This window comes from Chaetodon auriga, chromosome 13, assembly GCF_051107435.1.
Source record: "Chaetodon auriga isolate fChaAug3 chromosome 13, fChaAug3.hap1, whole genome shotgun sequence".
Lineage (NCBI taxonomy): Eukaryota > Metazoa > Chordata > Actinopteri > Chaetodontiformes > Chaetodontidae > Chaetodon > Chaetodon auriga.
The window spans coordinates 14,350,577-14,369,999 of record NC_135086.1 but is presented as its reverse complement, the minus strand read 5'-3'; the positions used below and the strand labels follow the sequence as shown (position 1 = coordinate 14,369,999).

At 39.1% G+C, this 19,423-nt stretch overlaps 1 protein-coding gene across 5 annotated transcripts; it reads left to right on the top strand.

Annotated features, from left to right (window-relative positions):
* The first annotated feature begins 1,556 nt into the window (after positions 1-1,556).
* LOC143330180 (muscleblind-like protein 2a) lies at positions 1,557-19,164 on the top strand. Of its 5 annotated transcripts, none has more exons than XM_076746489.1 (10): positions 1,557-1,818; positions 5,433-6,126; positions 9,519-9,683; positions 9,777-9,974; positions 10,055-10,303; positions 12,186-12,239; positions 12,600-12,756; positions 13,463-13,498; positions 14,189-14,283; positions 15,303-19,164. In XM_076746489.1, exons 2-10 carry the CDS (start codon positions 5,953-5,955, stop codon positions 15,315-15,317), a joined length of 1,143 nt encoding a protein of 380 aa, XP_076602604.1. In that variant the 5' UTR covers positions 1,557-1,818; positions 5,433-5,952; the 3' UTR covers positions 15,318-19,164. The 5 variants fall into 5 exon arrangements, with proteins under 5 accessions (XP_076602604.1, XP_076602606.1, XP_076602607.1 ...); XM_076746491.1 differs by having other exon boundaries at positions 1,582-1,818; positions 14,231-14,283; XM_076746492.1 differs by lacking the exon at positions 12,186-12,239 and having other exon boundaries at positions 1,582-1,818.
* Positions 19,165-19,423: the final 259 nt, after the last annotated feature.

Sequence of the window (19,423 nt, the reverse complement as noted above, 5' to 3'; positions counted from 1 at the left end):
CAAACACATTCAACAAGCCAAATTCTGCCCAGACAAGTTGAGTTAATTAACATTTAGAAACAGTAATAGCCTAATTAGGCCTAAACAATTATTTATTGATAATTATTTTATTATTTATTATGTTATTTTGAAATAGGCATTGATCAATAAATTGTGAGTGACGTTGAATATACAGGGTAGCTGGAGATGAGTCACAGTGATCCTGCTCCAGAATAAATGTGGTTTTAATGTGGCTGATTTCCCTATTGTTGTCATGGCTGTCATGACAGCTGTTGAACAGAGCGCTGTGTGTTGAGTTCACACGTTAACGCTCCTTTTTCATTCTACACCGAGAGTAAATGTAGTTGTAAGAATACGTCTGAGTCAGAGATAGATATGAGTTTATTAAATGATTAAATATTATTTTGTTATCAGGAATTATGCCTAGGCTAAATAAGAATCAAAAAACACAGAAAATTGCTGCAGTTTAATGTTAAGAAACATTTTTGTGTTCAGCATAACACTGCTAGTCATGTTGTAATAATGTGTTTTTGTTCTGTTATTTGGACACAAATTATTTGTTTTACTGAACAAGAAACTGACTACACATCATATAAACATAGAAATATTGAGTACATATTCTTATAAGTAAATAAGGGAAAGTATAGTAGGCTATATTACTAGCCATTATGTATCAGACAGAGGCTAGCACATATTTAACTTGCAGTGATCTTATTTCTCTATTTCTCACAAACAACATATAAAAGAAATGTTCTTGCACTGCGTCCTGCTACACTCACTCAGAGGCGCCACCTAATGGCGGAAGCTGTGCAGCACAGTCACAGACAGCACACTGTGTACGTGGTAGCCTACTGTGAACACTGCAGCCTAAAAGACATATTACACCAGTAGGTTTGGAATACAAACATTGTCTGCATTTAAAGAATAAGGATGTAATTGCAAATTGACCTGTTAGCTGAATTAATTGAATTGTAAGAAAAAAAAAATTGTGCTTTCCTTTATAAATAGTAACAATTACGAGAAGGAAATACCAAAACAACATGGCATAGGCCTACCAATGAATTAACCTCTCGCATGTAGCCTATTTGTAAACTCACCATGTGTAGGTAGGTCTTTTTTAGATTTGACACAGAGCTCTTTAGGACACGTGGTCTGTTTCATTATACTGCAGATTTCTGAGCAGAATTTTGATTTTACACTATCTTTGCCAAATTGACATTGATATATGTCGTTAATTAGATGTTATATTTGTGTCTTCTCATAAACTAATCCAGAAAAACTCACATGGTTTTATTGCTGTTCCCTTGGTAACAAGCAAACCCTTGCCCTTTTAGCCTACTGGCATTCGTGTGGATCATACCATTTATTTGGTCATGGGGGGGTGTTAGAAAATATGTTATTGAATTACATCATTTTGCCAATAATTATTCACTTTAAAATCAACTTAATACATCAGTGTTGTTAGTTTAATATGATATTTGCGGCTCATTATTTTAAACGCTGTATATTCAATTATCGATAGTCTTCAGGCCTCTCAGCTCACCCCTCATCACGTTATACCGACGATCGTACAGTAAGCTGTCAAAAGCTTGTTGCTTAAATCTGTGCAGTGCCACAAAGTAACGAGGAAATGAGGTCGGATACATGGACGAAATAACAAGTCACAGTTCTACGAACAGAGCAAGAATTAAATGTGTTGTCGAAAAGACATTTCGGGAGCACTTGACATCTTGTTTTCGTTAGTTCAGCCGGACTGCCGTGTCGTTCGTCCTAGCTGGTGCGTGATCCTCTTGGAAGCGGTCCATCCGTGATGGTGAGGTAAGTTAAGCAGGTGCTCCTCGCGGCTAACAGTGTGGCTAACGTGAGCTAATAAATGTTAACGTTAATGTCATAACGTCAGCCGCGTGACAGCTGCGTCTTCAGGTTGCTAGCTCAGTATTTGTGATTAGCTAGCTATAGTAGCCGAGGATGAGAATGCAAATCACAGAATTAACCATAGCGTTAGCTTCGAAGTACCAAACTGTGCAAGTGTAACAGTGTGGTGCAAGACCTTGTCAGTTAGCTAGCTGGCATTGTAGCGGTAAGTTATTGTATTTTTTGCTGTTTGTTCGTTGTGTTTTGAAGTTGATAAACATAACTGTACACACAGTAACGTAGTATAGGTGGGACAGCCATTGTCAGAATTCACAGTTCCGCTTTAGGGAAAATATGGTCAATAACCCTTCAAGTTAATGGCTTTAAGCGGAATTATAATTGCACACGATGATTTTAGCTGTGTTTTGAATCTACTTAGAAAGTAGTGTTACAGAGGTGTGCATCCCCTCACCCTTATTGCTGCTCTGAGGAATTTGGCATGACTACACTGAAATCTGAAATAAACATTTACCCCGCTGTTCAAACTAGAACTGGGTTTTTACCAACAATATTTACAATGCACATGACATCACTATCCTACAACACGAAGTAAGCCATGCAACACGAGGTTAACATCTGTGCTGATTTGAATAAAAATAGTGAAAATGTTTTAAATGTTAGTGTTAAATAAGTAGTGGCAGAGTTTTAAATTAACTGCTACTGTAGGGCCAAGCAATTCATCATACTGCCATGTCATCATGTTTTGCTGCAGTAGCATTTTCTATTATACACAGCAACCCAGGTAATCAATTTTGAGAGTTTATCTTGTCAATCTTGTGAGCTGTCATGCTGGATTTCACATGAAAGTCGTGATTTGTGAGAAGTGAGTAAGAAGTTGCATATCAGAAGCTCCATAAGGGGGAATTTTTGGAAAGAATTGTTATATTACCACATATTAGAAAGAGCTCCGCTGTGCTCTGATATCAATATTCAAATTCCAGTCTGAAAAGTCAAGAAATCAAGGTGAAAACCTGGCTTGTTAAGTAGCCGTAGATGACCAAGTGTTGCATCAGAAACATACTCAGGCTGTTAGAGATATGGCCAACCTGCAAATAATGCAAAAGGGTGCTCATGGCATAGGCCTGCATTTACAGTAAATGAACTAACTGACTTGCAGGACACTATGAAAAGCATGTTCAGGTCATGCACAGATGATGTGCATGATCATTGGTGCAGAAGGTTTGTACAGTGTGAGTAGGTATATCATTTTTTTACTTTATAGGCATCATTGCAGTAAAACATTTTTGAGATAAGATTAAGTGTTGAATTTAGTATTCTCTAAGTAATCAAATTTTATCCACAGATAGAGGGTCAACTGCCAGTTGTCTCTTGCTTCAAGCTTTCCAGCCAGCTTTCACACAGTGCTTCAGCTTCTGGCTTTCTATTGGCCAATTTCTGACTGGGAGGGTCTTCCTAGAGGCTGGCACTCAGGCAGGAAGGGGGTGGCTGGAAATGTTTCAGCCGGAGTTGGACAGACAGTCTGTTTTTACTGTTGTGAAGAGAAAATCTTTGGTCACTCTATCCGAGGGACAGAGAGGGGGATTAAAGCTGTTGTTGTGGTCGTGATTTTAACAAGTTAGCCACCCAGAAGTTGTATCTCTAACCTCAGTCACGGACAGAAGTTCTTTATTGCTGCATGAAGTGAGAGAGGTAGGTTTTCTTGCTCCGTTTCCTGACTTGCGTCCAAAGGAATTTGCTGCAGTGTGCTGTGGGATAGCATGCAGTAAAGCTGAAAGGTGGTTACCGTAAAGGAACTCGGTGTCCAACAGCAGAGTTTACTCTAAATTTGAGCCGTTTTATTCTTTATATATTCTGTGTTACTGTGTTACTATTCAACGGTACAGATTTATTCAGCTCACGAGTTAACCACCTTTTCTGCCTGCTCAGCAACTTCCTGTGCTTTTTACCACTTAGTGTACTGGTCTGACTATCCTATCCTGCGTTTGACTCCCAATGTGACGTGTGTTTGTCTTGCTTTCCTTGTATTCTGTATGTGCTTTGGTGGGCCAAGAGTCAGCATATCTGACTGTGCTAATTTGGCACCAAGTGCTTGTGTAATCGTACGTTGTTAACAATAGAGAGTAACGGTGTAATGGAAAATAGGTTATAGTGAGAATTTATTTCAGTGAAATGTGTGATTAATGAAATATAGTTTTAATTGCCGGTGTGTTGTAGTGGATACTGATCAGCAAAATGTGTTATAAATATAATTTAGCCCTTATCTTCTAGTTCTATGGATTTGAGCTTTAGAAATGTTCAGACTTTGTTATTGATTGATTGATTGATTACCATGACACCAACCAGCTACACATCCCAGACTAGCACAACAGCTGTGGCTCTGTGTTTGTAACATGCTTACGTGTTTGTTGAGGAAGAGATAAATCAACTGCAAAATGTGCAGATGTAATATTGCATATACAACGAGCATTACAATGTTTATGAAACTTAGAATGGTCTGTTGAAATATCTGTATTCTCTGCTAACTAGTTACCATTAGCAACATTTCATTCATCTGGAGACAGAAAAAAAGGCAGACTGAGGAATTATCATGGAGTAAACAACAAAATTGCAATAGTAAGTGGAATGGTTCAGTTTACCAAGGAGGAAATATATACATAAATAGTGGTCAGAGCACTGCAATTTAATCATGTGGACGCATTTACCCACAAACTAGTAGTGAAAAAGTATCTTGCTGAAGGTAAACAGACTTTGCTAATGCATGTTTATGGTTTATTTAATGAGAAATACAGGAGTTTATCAGGCTGCATGATCAGTGCCCTGCTGATCCGTTTAAAGGACCAGTGTGTAGGATTTAGTGGCATGTAGTGGTGAAGTGTGTGACTCAGTATCAGCTATTAATTCAGGCTTGATAGAGGAATGACTGGTTCACTGTCATCATTTTTTCTTATACTTGTCCTGTCTTGTCTTGTTTAGACCAGCAACTGAAGATTATTTTCATGTTGATTGCCAGTAAAATTGCCAGTAAAATAACATTGGCAGTTATTTTCTCCATTAATCAATTAATTGTTTAGTTCACAGAACTGTCTGAAAGTAGCAAAACAGTTCCATCACACTTTCCTAGAGCCCAAGTCTTCAGATGTTTTGTGCAACCAACAGTACAAAATCCAAATCAACTCAGTTTAAAAGAGACAAGACAAGAGCAAATGCTCACATTTCAAAAGGGGGAATGACTGGACTTTTTGTTTAAAAAAATGACTTAAATGATTAGTCTCTTGAGAGTCTGACATGATTAAATATAACTTGACTAATTACTCAAGATCACATTTGTTATTGTTTGGCCTAATCTGCTTTCTGCTGTAAACTGCAAAAGAACCAGATGACTCTGGAGAATGAACGGTCTCCAGAGAATAGAGGGAATTACGTGACATGCCATGAGTGTTCAAAAATAATTAATGGTGGCTCTAAATATGCCAGCTGTACACTAATGGTAACACAATTATAATGTTGTTTATATGGATAGAATTTCAATAATATGCTTGTTTTTTTTTGTCTTTCAGATCACAAGCAGATAGTGCCTTTTAAAGGATACCCCCGACTTGAAGTTGGAACGTGGACATTGCCAGCTTTTGCTTTCTATAAGGCCAGACTCGGGCAACAGCACCGGATACCTCAGCTGCAAGCCCTTTGCCACCACTTTGCACAATGTCAGCACCTAAACAAATAAAATAGAGCCATAACATAAGAGGGCAGAGAATACTGACCTGAGAATGTATGACTAAAGTGACAAATTGAACTGACTAAAGTGAAAAACATTTTTGGGCACCATCAATTGTGGAATATACACTTGAACGTGTCTCAGAAAAAGCAAAACAACATCTCCAGTTGTTTCTTTTTGATGTGCTATTTCACAGCCATTGACCAGCCATCTGATCTTTCTGCTCCAGCTAATGGAGAACTCACCAGGTTGTTTTAAAAGAGGACTTTGTGCATAGAGCCAACCTACAACTTTTGGTGTATGAGGCACGTGACAATAAGATTGATTTTTAAAACTCACATTTATGATTATAACCTTTGGACATGGCGTTGAACATTTCTTCAGTAAGAGACACAAAATGGCTTACTCTGGAAGTCTGTCGACAGTTCCAGCGAGGAAACTGTTCACGTAGTGATGAGGAATGCAAATTTGCTCATCCACCAAAGAGCTGCCAAGTTGAAAATGGGAGAGTTATTGCCTGCTTTGACTCACTGAAGGTAAGAAATATTGTGCACACTGTATCATCTCTGACACTTTAATGATCCTTCACTTAATATAAGAAGATTTTGTCCTTGTATGGAGGAGTAAGGAACTTTAAAAATGAAATGATAAATGTATTTTCCATGTTGTTATCCGTGACCCCGAGTGAATGGTTTCACTATTGTTTTTGTCAGATCTCCTCCCCTTCCTCCCCTGTTGATAATAGAGGAGGGAAATGATCTACTGCTATCAATGGCCAGTTTAAAGTCTTTATCCCGCCTGATGATGAAATCTCAAATGAAGTCTTTGCTTTTATTGACAAGCCCCAACATCCAGCTTCATGCAGAAATATGTCAAACCACAGAGCAAAAGCTTTATCTTCCATTATGTAGAGCTCCAGTGTTTGGAAACCATGGAGTAAAATACCTGTCAGATGCTGCTGTCATCACTTACCTAATGTAGACTATAAAAATTCTGCCAGCCGATTGGATTATAGCCAGTTTATTCTCCTGTTTGCTCAGTTGCCCTGAATGAGACCAGGCCTGCCTTAATCCACTCTCACACATTCACTCTCACACCACAATACAGCTTTGCCCCCAGGATTATTCTCATGTTGAGTCATCATCTTATCTCCTGACTGTAGGCAGTTTATACACTGCTTGTCCGGACCGAAGGCCGGACAAGCTGACTGGAACATTTATCGATTGATCTTGAATGTTGTTAAATAGATTATGAAGTAGAAGTAATGAGCTCAGGCTAAAGGGTTTGTACCCGGTCATTAAACACGTCAATCATGGGAGGGGTCAGGTAGTTGCTTTATCTTCCATTAAAGTGTTTAAATCTTTAGCTCTAAACCTCCTTTCTGTGGTGAGGAACTCAAACATCCTCAGAAAACGGGATTAAACTGCTTCCAGGAATAACCCTCCTACACATGCTGGAATTCAATCAATATTGATGAAAATCATAGAATATAGAATAAGATTATCAATATTGTCATCATTGATTCATATTTTCAAACTAGCTGTGAGTTGATCAGTCTATCAATATTGGTATCCACCTCAGACATCCTGTCCCAGTGGGGCTGCAGAGTTCATATGTGAGTCAGTCAGACAGACATTACAGGACCTGCTGTCTAACTCCCCTTGTCACTAGAAACTGAGTGATTTGGTTAGTTAATGAAACAGCTTTGCTCTGCTTTGTTTTCTCGAGACACTGAAACTGACATCACCCTCGTGTTCATATAAAACAAAGATTTTGTGGATTGTTTGAGCGTGACGACCGCAATGACTGTCATTAGAGACATTTTAAGTTCAGACATCAGCAGCATGTCACCAATGTAGTGTTAGTGAGACAATGCGCTGCATTGATTTGGAATCTAACCAGCCTTTTTAAACGGATCAGAGTGATTAACACAGTTCATACTGCACACGAGATGGTTTTGAACAAAAAACATGTTTTCAGTGGTCTTACCTGATGTTTGATCACTAATCGTGATTGAGAAACTGACCATGTTTAATCACCTGCGTCAGTTTTCCTGAGCATCGTTATTTGGTCCTGTGGGAAAATTGCAATGTTGTACATGTAAATTTCCAGACTTAAATGTGGACTGGCCTTAAATTTGCTGCATTTTGGGAAGTAAACAATAAACAATAGAGCAGTTGTACAAAATAGGGATGTTGACTCACTATTGCGACTAAGTGATTAAATCACAATAAATATCAAACCTCGTTTTTTTTTTTCTTAAGAATGACGTCTTGACCTAGAATTACAGTCTGTTGCTAGGATGGAAATAACAGGTCAGCTAGCAAATACACCGCTGTTGCAGTCATGTGATGATGTCACAGCTCTTCTTTATGAATAGGCTTTTGTCTGAACAGTTAGTACATATCTGTTACCAGCATGGCTTCTGGTGTAATGTCAGCCCGGTACTTGCTACTTGCCATCAACCTTTATTCATTAAAAACTAAATAGAGCCAGTTCCCAAATTATACTTTCCAAACAAATTCGTTGTGGTTTTGGCTCGCCACCCATGTGATTTGTTAATTTCAGGCTTGTGACTGGGAAGTAACAGATGTAAACAAGTGCTGTCCAAGTTCTCTACCCATTTGTCAATTACTCCTGACAAAGGTAACTTTATTGTCCAGAAGAATGTGCCCATGCTTTGGTAACTAGTATGTCATGACTTCCATTAAAGTGGTTGAGAGTCTAGTTGATACACAAATCTAACTTGAGCTGTTTCCTGTGACCAACTCTCACATCTGCGTTGTGTTAGAAGACGTCTCTCAGACAGCAGAGAAGTGAGCATACCTGAGCATACAGATCACATTGCTACAGAGATTTCTTTTAATGAGATGCACACCTTCTGTGCCACCCATACCTGCTGGGAACAGTGGGGCTGACAACGGCAACCAGCCTGCACAAAAATACTCTCTGTAAACTACCAAGAAGCTAAATACTGTCAAGACTGGTCACTGGGCAACAGCCTCCTGATCTTTGGGTTTGGCTAAGCTCTCCATGGTGAGGCGTTTGAACCCTCAGGCCAGTGTAACACACAATACATACTTTCATTTCGTACTTTCAAACAACTGTAAAGTAGGAAGTTGCACAAAGTTGTATAACAGTCAAACATTTCAAGGGGGTGAAGACTCTCTATGGGCACCGCATTTCCTCACAGCTATACACAGACTCATGAAACAGTGGTGACAGTTACACCTACATATTCACTGAAAATAATTAATAGAAATCTCTTGAGAGAAATGCAAATGAGGTGAAATTAGTTAACTTGATTGAAGGATTTGAATATAAGGGGCAGAGGAAGGTAACCTCTCATTAGGCTAATACAGATGCTTGATTGACAGAAAGTGTGTTGGTAGGCTCATTTTAAAGTCTAAAAGGAGATAATAATACCCAAGCTTAATAACCAGACTGATGAAATATAAAGCAAATCACCCCTGGATTCCCACAGCTGGCGAGCTCAGGGGCGTCTTACGCAGCCAGTCAGCTTTTCCGTACAAACTCTCAGGATAGCTACTTTATAGTCATAAAGAGAGCACTGTGAATTGATATTTGACTGATCTTCATCTAAATAATGCTCCTTACAGCCCTGTCTATTATGTATTTATATTGGATGATTCTGCAGCACATCGTCTACAGCCAAAGCTAATGTTCAATGCCAGTGTGGGAAATGGTGTTTCCTTTATGTAAGCAAGGTAATAGGTAGAGTAGCATCAAGGTGATGGATAGTTGTGTAACACATCTGACTTTTATGCTAGTGGAGGAAGTTTGCATCACATTTTAGACCAATAATTAAAGTCACTGTGTTGAAATTAAAAAGGTTTTCTCCCAGGTTTCAAAGAACAAATCAAATTTAAGGTGTTCTTTGTGTGTTTTGTATTTTCTCTGAATACAGGGTCGATGCTCAAGAGAAAACTGCAAGTATCTTCATCCACCTTCACACTTAAAAACCCAGTTAGAGATAAATGGGCGCAACAATCTCATCCAGCAGAAGACAGCAGCAGCCGTGCTGGCCCAGCAGATGCAGCTTATGATCCCAGGATCCAGTCTGCAGCCGGTGGTAAGGTCCTCATGCCAACTTCTTTTTGTGTTGTGCCGCTTGTCTCACTTTTAATAACGGCTTTCCTCACAGCCAACATTTCCTGTCACGCAGGGACTTGGCACAAATACTGGTCTTTGTTATGGTTCATACATGACACCGTTGAGCCACGGAATGAGCCTCGTCCCCACAGACAACCTCCCCAGCACCCCAGTTCTTGTTCCTGGGAGTCCACCTATCACAGTGCAGAGCTCCTCTTCCTCTTCTTCCTCTTCTCCCTCACAGAAGCTGCAGCGTACGGACAAACTAGAGGTACGTCTGCGGGTTGATATAATGTGGCTATATGCTGAAACCTGAACTCTTCTCACTTGGTTTATAACTGCCCCTCTCAGGTGTGCCGTGAGTTTCAGCGGGGAAGCTGCGCAAGAGGGGAGACAGACTGCCGCTTCGCTCACCCCAGTGACAGTCCAATGATTGACACCACTGATAACACTGTCACTGTTTGCATGGACTACATCAAGAGTCGCTGCTCCAGGGAGAAGTGCAAGTATTTTCACCCGCCTGCACACTTGCAGGCCAAAATCAAATCCAGTCAACAGCAAGTCAATCAGACAGCCGTGGCAGCCCAGGCCGCAGCCATGGTAAGACACAGCCTTATCCTTCTGACTGCTGAGGAGGGTTTTAGTCTGCACACAACACATTATCCTGCCACTAACATGGTAGATTTTTGCAGTAATTGTGATTGCCATGACATCACTGAATGTGGAGCACTGTATATTTGTATAATATCATTTGTAACAGCACATTTAATGAAGCGGTGTAGCATATGCCCTTAAAATTTACCTGAAGTGTTGAACAAAGAGGAAAATCAGCAATCAGATTCACTATGAACCCCCTTTTCCAACTTGAAGTCCAAGTTAGTGATTCGTAAGACCAGGGGTTTTGATGCTGCTTCTTTTTTTTAAGCCATTCTTTGTTTACATTTTGGTAAATTTCAGACAAGGTCTTGCGCTCTGTTTTCTGAGCAGATTCATGGACATTTATTTGCGATTGTAGATATGATGTCCCTGGGATTTGACTAGCAGGTCTCATGAGGCGTGCCATTTTTGACATAAAAAGTCAGCAGGCCAAACTACAACAACCAACTTCCTGTGGTTTTTCAAACACCAGCATGCACCCGTCCCTTTCACCTCATGCAGTATATTTGCCTCATATCTCTCTGCCTCACAGTTTCAAAAACCTCTCTTAGACAAATACATTTCAGATTATATTCACATACACATCTGAGGAGTTTTGTCATAAATAAAAAATCTGCACTTTGGCTGTTTCTCTTCTGATAATTAAGAACAAATACCTATTTTAATCCTCTGATTAAAATAGTAAAATGTAAACAGATCTTTTAAGACAAACATTACAGAGAAGCATGAAATGAGATGAGATCAGATTTATGGCAGTTGTTGTCAAGGGTTAGTCTTTGTATTAAAAGATATGCCAATCAAATTGAGAGTGCGGGTCCTTATCTTGCCTTTTGAGTTTCTGTATTTCACACAGTTAAAAACTCTTGGTTTGGTCTCAGTTTTAACATTACCTTACTTTAATTAAGTTACTTTAAATGTAATGTATTTTCAGCTCTCTCACTTGGCATAAATTCTGAATATAATATAAATATATATATTAGCTGTGCTCTGAAGCCACGTGGCCTCAGTGGTGAAATGTGCTTCCTGTCCTCCATGCCCCCTACAGACCATCTCCGTCACTTTTCATGTACATCATCTTTTTATAGATACCTACATTTACATTATATTTTTGTTGTGTGAGATTAGGTTGCATTGTAAGCTCACCAAAGCAACTATGTTTACAGTGAACAGCACAAGTAGAGCAGGCATCCCACCAAAAGCCTCAGTATGAATGTAGTAAATGGAGCTCCACATTCTGTGCTTAATGACATTGGACACACAGTTATTAAAGCTGTTTCTTTGTGATGCTGCCTAAGGCTAGCCCTCACCTTTCATTTACCAATGAAGTGTGCAGTGCTTGATGTGCGTTACATTTTTTTATCCCTTCCTGAAAGCTGTAAGATCAATGAATGTATTCCAAAGTGATAAAGTGTGCAAAGTTGCACTGATTGCGTCATGGTAGCGGTAGTGTTCTGATTACAATTAACACACACTGATCAAGCAATGTTATCATTATGATTGACACACACTGTAAATCGTATACAAGAATGTGCCCAATCATTGTAAATCTGTGTTGCCAAAGCTATTGATTAACTATACATGTTGACCTACTAATGAAGGAATCTTTACTTAGTGTGTCCTTTAATCAGTTATTTTGGTTACTGTGCATGCATATTGTGTTTTATGTGGTATACTACATTCAGATTATTTTGTTTTGTTTTCCCCTTCTCACCTATCCACAATGCTGTCCCCCATGATGCACCTCTGCTTGCTGTTACCTGTATGTTAATACGCTTGAATCCCATTGGCCCACTGCCATCATGTGCTCGCTGCCTGCTATTAAAAGACTCAGTCGACTGCCAAAGCAATGAAGCGATCCCTCGAGGCAACTGTAGACCTGGTATTTTCACCTTTTGCTTTGGTTGTAGCTATTAATTGTATTGTAATAACATTTAATTTTTTTCATTGTGGTTTAAAGCTTCTCCAAGTGTCATATACAGTAGTCTTTGTGTACAGTCACCATCAGTATCTTTAAGTGCTTAATTTGTGAGATATGTTAAAATTTTTGGTGATACATTATTCCATTCATGTTTGTATCCTAAAACCGTGCTGATTTCTCCACTATGTGATATGTCACCTTTATTGTGTAGTCATGTTTGTCGTTTTTTATTATTATTTCTTTTTAAGAATACTAAATATTAAGTGAGAACGGAACTTTGGGCAGTTTGGGTGCGTCATGTCTCCTCTTGTTGCTTTTCAGGCCTTTCCCCACAGTGTCCTACAACCCCTACCAAAGAGACCAGCTCTTGAGAAGAGCAGCTGGGCCAGCTCTCTCCTCAGCCCCAGTTTTTTGCACTATCAACAGGCTCTGGCCAACACACAGCTGCAGCAGCCCACTGCTGCATTTTACCCCACAGGTGAGCCTCTAAGCTTGTTGTGGATTCAAAGCTAAACAGACACGCTTTTCCTTTTTTACATGTCATATCTGTGTTAATTGTTTTTTTTTCTTGGGGTGGACACTGCTCACAAATATCATGCACATTTAACCTGACAGAGGTCAGTATTATCAGCAGAACTACAAAACCCAAAGACAGATTTTATATGCCGTGTTTGTTATGTCTGCTGCTCAAAATGATATGAATCTTAATCCTGAGTCTAAGGAGTCAGAGTTTCACCTTTTTTTAGAAATATTTTGACATGTAACTAGCAAGCTTGGCAATGGCTGCATTCCATGTGTAGTGGGTTCAATTACAAGGCCCTGCTTTAGGCCTCTTTCTCAGCAGACTTTTTGACTTGTCATAGGAGAAAAAAGCACAACTTTTACTTCACTTGTCTCAGTCAGCCATGACAGTGTGACAATGAGCCAGAATGAACAACATTAGGATCCTGAAACTGAAGCAGCTAAATTCAACTTTTTCACCTAAAACTAGGTGTTTTGTCTGTTTGCTTGAACTTGTAAATATGTGTTGCATTTCTCAGCAGAATTTAATCTGCATATTCGTTAAATCTACACTGTCTCAACACTATGTCTCTTATATGCTCACTACACCAAAGATGTATTGATGTGGACTCGTGTCAGTCACACTAAAAGACCGTCTCTCTTTCTCTTTGATAATCACACAGGTTCTGTCTTGTGCATGACCCCTGCAAACAGCGTTGGTAGGTCCCTTCCTTCTTTTTTATATACTCTCATAATAAGGTGAAGCTTTCATGTTAATCTGGATTTCTTGGTATTCGCACACAGAGAGCAATAACCAGGAACCCACATGAAAACCACATCTTAAAATGTTGTATTAGGAATTTTACTGTTTTTATTCTGTAAATATTTTTTCTTTGCTTTTGTTTTTATCTCGTGATATATATACATAGTAGTAATAATCCTTTCTCAAACACACTTCAGGCAGTCAAACACAATATAATAACGTCAGCGTTTTGGCGGATTTTGTTGTAGCATTGAAGTGCACCATGGATCAGGAAATTTGATCAGCATCCCTGAGATTCACTTCAATGTTTGTACTCTTAAATGTTTGAGGTCATTAAGCCTCCACAGATATCTTATAAAAATACTGTGCTCTTGTCTGGTGGTATTGCTGTACATGCCAGCTCTTTTGAGATGTCAAAGTTATGGACAGATCTCCTAATTTTATCTCTTATCAGCCCTCCTTTTATGTTCTCCCTGCTGTCTCGCTTTGCTGTGTGATCACATGCCATCTGCTGGTCTAACTCAATGATGGCTTTCTGCTAATGTCATTTTGTATTTGCCTGGCTAGAGAGAGAACAACATTGCTATGGTTACCATAATGCTCCACCTCCCTTTTCATTGCTTTCATGGTTCCCTTCCTGAAAAAGTCCCCATGATGTACAGTGCTACGCCTGCTACTGTCTCTGCAGCCACTTCTCCCGCCACAAGTGTCCCCTACGCAGCAACAGCACCAGCCAATCAGGTTTGCTCCTTTTTAAAGCTTTCTGTCATAAATCCTTAAGCTCTGAATAAGTGCTTCATCTTTTGAATCAGGGGAGTTGCTTCATCAGCATAGCATCGCCCTGCTTGCATTGCCTCTCATTAAGCTTCACCTACCTGTAGACCTTCAGTAGAACTAGGTTGCATCTCACCCCTTTCCATTATGACAGACATCACTTATTCAGAGGTCTTCCATCTGCAAATAGTGTCGTTGCATATATTCTTTATTGCACGTTTTTTTGCTTTGTTCAATGTCAGCGTCTGTTTCGATACTCAGTGTGCAGTCAAAAATGTTCTCTGAAGTGAGGAGTGAAAGCTGGGGTACTGTCGTATTGGTTATATTAATTAGTTAATGTTTGCATTCACCGGATTATTATCATCTCTGAAAACACGCTGTTCTGATCAGGGTTTCATGTTTACACATGAGACTTTGTAATGAGCTCTCTTTCAGGGGTGGCAACATTAAGCTGTGTGGGTGTGTGTCAGATTTGTATTATTTATTTTTTCTCAGCTGCCCAGACTAAAACATTTGGTGGTTTTGATGTGTGGAGATTGTAGGAGTCGATGTGAAATATCTGTGGAAATATGATGTTCTTCACTTTGTTCAACAGTTGTTCCATATGCATAGTGTCACATGCACATATACAAAACTACCCTCTGGTGGGTCCATCTCTACTAATGCATGTTGCATAGCTGAGGGTTACTCAAGAGTTTGCTTTAAACTGCAGTGGAGGTATCTGACGTCATATTATGTTGATTATTTTAGGCAGGACTCTGACAAGATGTGTATAATAATCTGATTTCATGAAGTGTGGAATGTGTCCTTGTTAGTTAAAAACCTACTTTAAGAGGAAATCAGACCAATATCAAGAGTTTAGGGGGTTAAGGTGTTCATTCACAATGATAATTCTTGATGAGCTCTTGACGACGTTTGACATTAACATTTGGTCCAACTATATTTCCGTTCCACAGCTAAGTGACTGTCTTTTTTCCCTGAAACAGATCATCCTCAAGTAACCACCAGGAACAGGAGTCAGTGCCATGTTGCTGCTGTTAAAGACCCCAAACAACTGCTCTGTAAATACTCTGTTAACACCACACACAACCTACAACGAGCTGCATGCTGATAACGTCACTAACGAAAAGGGTGTGGACATTACTTTGATCCCTCATAATAAATTACATAGCCCGATTACTAGGATTATACTCTGTTAGAGAAGTGTCACAGAAGATTATTGTATGTGCACGCCTTTGCACCTGCATTAACATGCATCCTCAGTTATGTGCATTATATCGTGGTTTCATTTCCTGGCACAGTTCTTACAGGTTAAGAGGTGTATTTAGCCTCATAATGAGCTGAAATGCAATAACGTCTCCAGTTCACATGATAAAAATTCACTTTTCTGAACAAATTCAACCAGAAAATGCACATGCAGTGTAGATACAGTAGTAAAACTAATACTAACTGATGTGGAAACAAAGAGAAATTTTGTTCACTGACAGTTTTAAATCGTGTATATATGAGAAGTGGAAGTGATGAGCATAACAAATCTAATCTGAGAGAAGTTTTCAGTGTGTAGACAGTACGTGTTAATACTGGTGTAAAGGGGTTCTATATTGGAGGTCGTTAAATATTTTTCCTTCATGAGTGTGTTCTGTAAACAAAGAGAATGTTTTTTCACATTAATGATTGTTAATTTAGTGCCAGATTTCTTGATTTCAAACAAACTAGTAAAAAGCACTTATTTTAACTTTAAGCTCCACGTTGTAAAAATTATGGAAGTTCATAATTGTCACCCGCAGAGAGTAGGATCAGTGCTCCACCCCCTGGTGTGCCTTTGCATTGCACATACAGTATGTTTGCTGAGAGAAAATGCTGTATGATCCATTTGCTGCACAGACCTTTTTTCTTCAAGGCAGTGAAGCAGCAGTTGCTCAAAGTGTTAAATTCTCCCCCTCTTCATTTGGAGTTTCTGTCTCAGTTGAGTTCTTGGAGCCTTTTTCACATCTGGGGCCACTTTCACAAAGATAGACTTTGACAGTGGCTCAGGTCAAACTAATAGTCAGATACCCAGTGCATTCTGGTTGTTGTAGGTTTTCTGCCTTTTGAGCAAAAGGGATTTCCACAGACCTGTGTGTCTGTTTTCTCTGGTCATGCAGAACCAGTTTCAAAAATATTTGCGTCTTTCTGCTGCGTAGAACACCCAGTTTTATGAGAATGGTGAAATACTTCTTTCAGGAGGGCTAATGGTTGACCGAGTTACCACATTATACAGCTCAACAGGTACAAGGACATTTCACTGGGGAAATTCAGCGAAGAGTGAAGCAATACAGAAAACGTCCAGTAGGATGAAATCTGAAAACAGCGCAGACCTGTAGCAGAGCTGAGATGTGGCAGAATTGAGTGCTTCTGCTAACTTGTCAGGCAGGTTCAGGACAGTTTCCTTAAAACAAACAAAAATGACTGCTGATGTCGTTCCTCCTGTGTGTTTCCCACAGGCTATTTCAGCCTCTAAAAACACACCTCACAACATTGTTAAAGTTATGAACCATGTTTTCCTCTTTTTGGTCATTTGATGCCACTATTCAGCAGCGGAAACATCTTAGTTCTGGGTTTTTTAGTCTTAAAATAAGTCTATCTTTTAGTCTCACTTGTATCAAACTAATCTAAGAGCAAATTGAAGACCGCAGACCAGTCGGACTTATCTTTGTGAAACGGGCCCTGGGTCACTTTGAAGATACAGCAAACCATGTTTTTCAAAAGAGCCTCCACAGGCATCGAAGTTAACTCAAAAAAAAAAAGGCGTAGAATAACTACTGCTCATATTCAAAGTTAACTTCTTGTACGCCTCAAAGGGTTGAGCTGAGTAGTGTGTGAACTGTCAGTCTTAATGTTACAGTCAGTTGTCAGTACTGTATTATTTGAATGTTACAAGTGCCTAAAGAATTGTGCGGATGAGCATATCCATGCATATTTAAAAGGCTTCGTGTGGAAAAGTCACTCAATTAAATCTACTTTACTTAAGTCACATCCAGAAAGACACGTTTTGCAGTGTATGTCAGTGCATTGGTATCTCGTGCACTCCTGTTTAGACTTAGTATTACAGTTCATTTCTGCTGATGCTCAAAGCTGTATGTGTACGATGTGTAAGAGTTGAAATCCAGCTTAATTTTCCTTTGTTTCTCTTTTAAGAAGATCACATAGGTTATGACAGTGTTTCCTAGTTACTTTTATCCAAATACTTTATGAAGTAGAATTTAAGGAGGTAGGCTTTTGTGAGACTTAGTTATGTGTGGTTGATGATGCAGTTACCTGCCTCTGTTTGAACCGTGCAGCAGACAGAGTGGGCATTGTGTCTGCTTGTACTGAGAACAAAACAGATGTCAAAAGCAGTTTTGTACGTCATGTTCATGTAAGTTTTAGTTCCCTGTTTTGCAAACAGTGTGTGCAAATGTCAACCTTTCCTTTAAGTGACTAATATAGGGTTGTTGTTTTTTTAATTATAAAAATGTACACTTGTGTGTGATTAACAAATCCACCAAGACATATTGCATTTGTTCACATTGTTTTTCCACTATTATTGGATGGAATATAAGGAGTATACTTGCATACTTTACTAGTTTAACATTAGAAAAGAACACTTTGAAAATGTATTCTATTTTATGATGAATGTAATTTATTAAACTGACTTTAGTTGTGCGCAAGGTTCCTCAAAGGGCCTCAGTCTCTTGTTTTAGCCTATGAGAAGCCGTCTTGTGTTCGGGGATCGAATGTTGGCGCGAAGCGAAGCTTAAGACATTTCATCCTTGTCACTGCCTTGTCACCTGTAAGGGACAACGAACCTCTGTATGAGCAAGGCCATAGAATTGCTTTTTATGTGCAAAAGTGCATTGTACAGGCCACATTGTATGAAAAAGCAACCTTCGGAATAGTGTAGTAATAGTTTGTCATTGGATTGTTTTGACGTGTTGCTGAGGCAATCTGAAGTTGCAGTGATAAAAACTGTATTTTTGTAGGTGATGAAATTGTTTTTCCTCCTCACGGTAACACATTAGATTGTACTGTCAGATATTTGACTTTATTACGCCATGGTGTGAAACACTGTAAGTGATCCAGTGCATAAACATTTTGACATGTGATTTTTGTGTTTTATATGATTTCAATTGCATGTTAACATCTTGCAGCCAAAATATAACCCCCCACCCCACCCCACCCCCTCAGAGAATCCAGCCTGCTGAGCCCTGAACTCTTACAGACACGTCAGGAGTTGATGTCTTAGCGGCTTATATTGTCTCTTCAAAATGATTGCTTTCAAATTTAGGTTATTAGATATATGTCAATTTTTCCCTTATTTATTTCACCTGCAGATAAAAGGCATGTAACCGAATGTTTGTTTCACCTTCTGGCAAAAAGCTTGAATGTCATGGATACATCTGCACACGGAGGCTGTTTGAGATTTTGATCGGCCAGTCAAAACGACATGGACAGTAAGAATGTTTGGTCTGACTGACTGATGGAAACATTTCTCTTAAGCACTTTCTCAACAGTCAGATGGCTGAGAAGATGTGCTGCTTTTTGTGAACTTTGCCTTATCTTTGATCTTTCAGTAAGTTTGTATTTGTTCAGTAATGATGAATCCCATACTGTCTCATAAATAAAATACATTTCACTGAGCTTGTCTGTGAAATTACTGCTACATGAGGTTTTTAGTTTGAAGCCAGGACGATAGTTTGTAAAATAAGCCCACACACTATCTGGAGAAAAGGCTCAATGTTGATGCTCTTCAATTAGATCACACCTCCAAGTATGCCAGTGCCATTTGGTTCCATCCTGGCCCGAATAGAAACTTTTGCTCGTTTTTTTTTTTTTTTTTAAACTTATTTGTGAGAATTATTTTATTTGTGCAGAAGCACTTCATGTTGATAGTTCCTGTAAATTCAAAATTGTGTGAAATCTAATATTGCAAATAAATAAATGTCGAGTAAATGCCACGCTGTGGGCTCTGGTGTTTGATTTTGTACTGTACATTTATTTAGCATCATTTTAATGTCTTTCTGAGACCCTGACATCAAGGATTAGCATGTTTTATGGATTCTGTTAGACATTTGATCCAAAATAATGA

Bases quoted from the DNA above. Each gene is read 5' to 3' on its own strand.
- LOC143330180 (XM_076746488.1), top strand. From the start codon at position 5,953: ATGGCGTTGAACATTTCTTCAGTAAGAGACACAAAATGGCTTACTCTG. The intron at 6,127-9,518 runs GTAAGAAATATT...CTCTGAATACAG, and splicing joins CCTGCTTTGACTCACTGAAG to GGTCGATGCTCAAGAGAAAA. The intron at 9,975-10,054 runs GTACGTCTGCGG...TGCCCCTCTCAG, and splicing joins AGCGTACGGACAAACTAGAG to GTGTGCCGTGAGTTTCAGCG.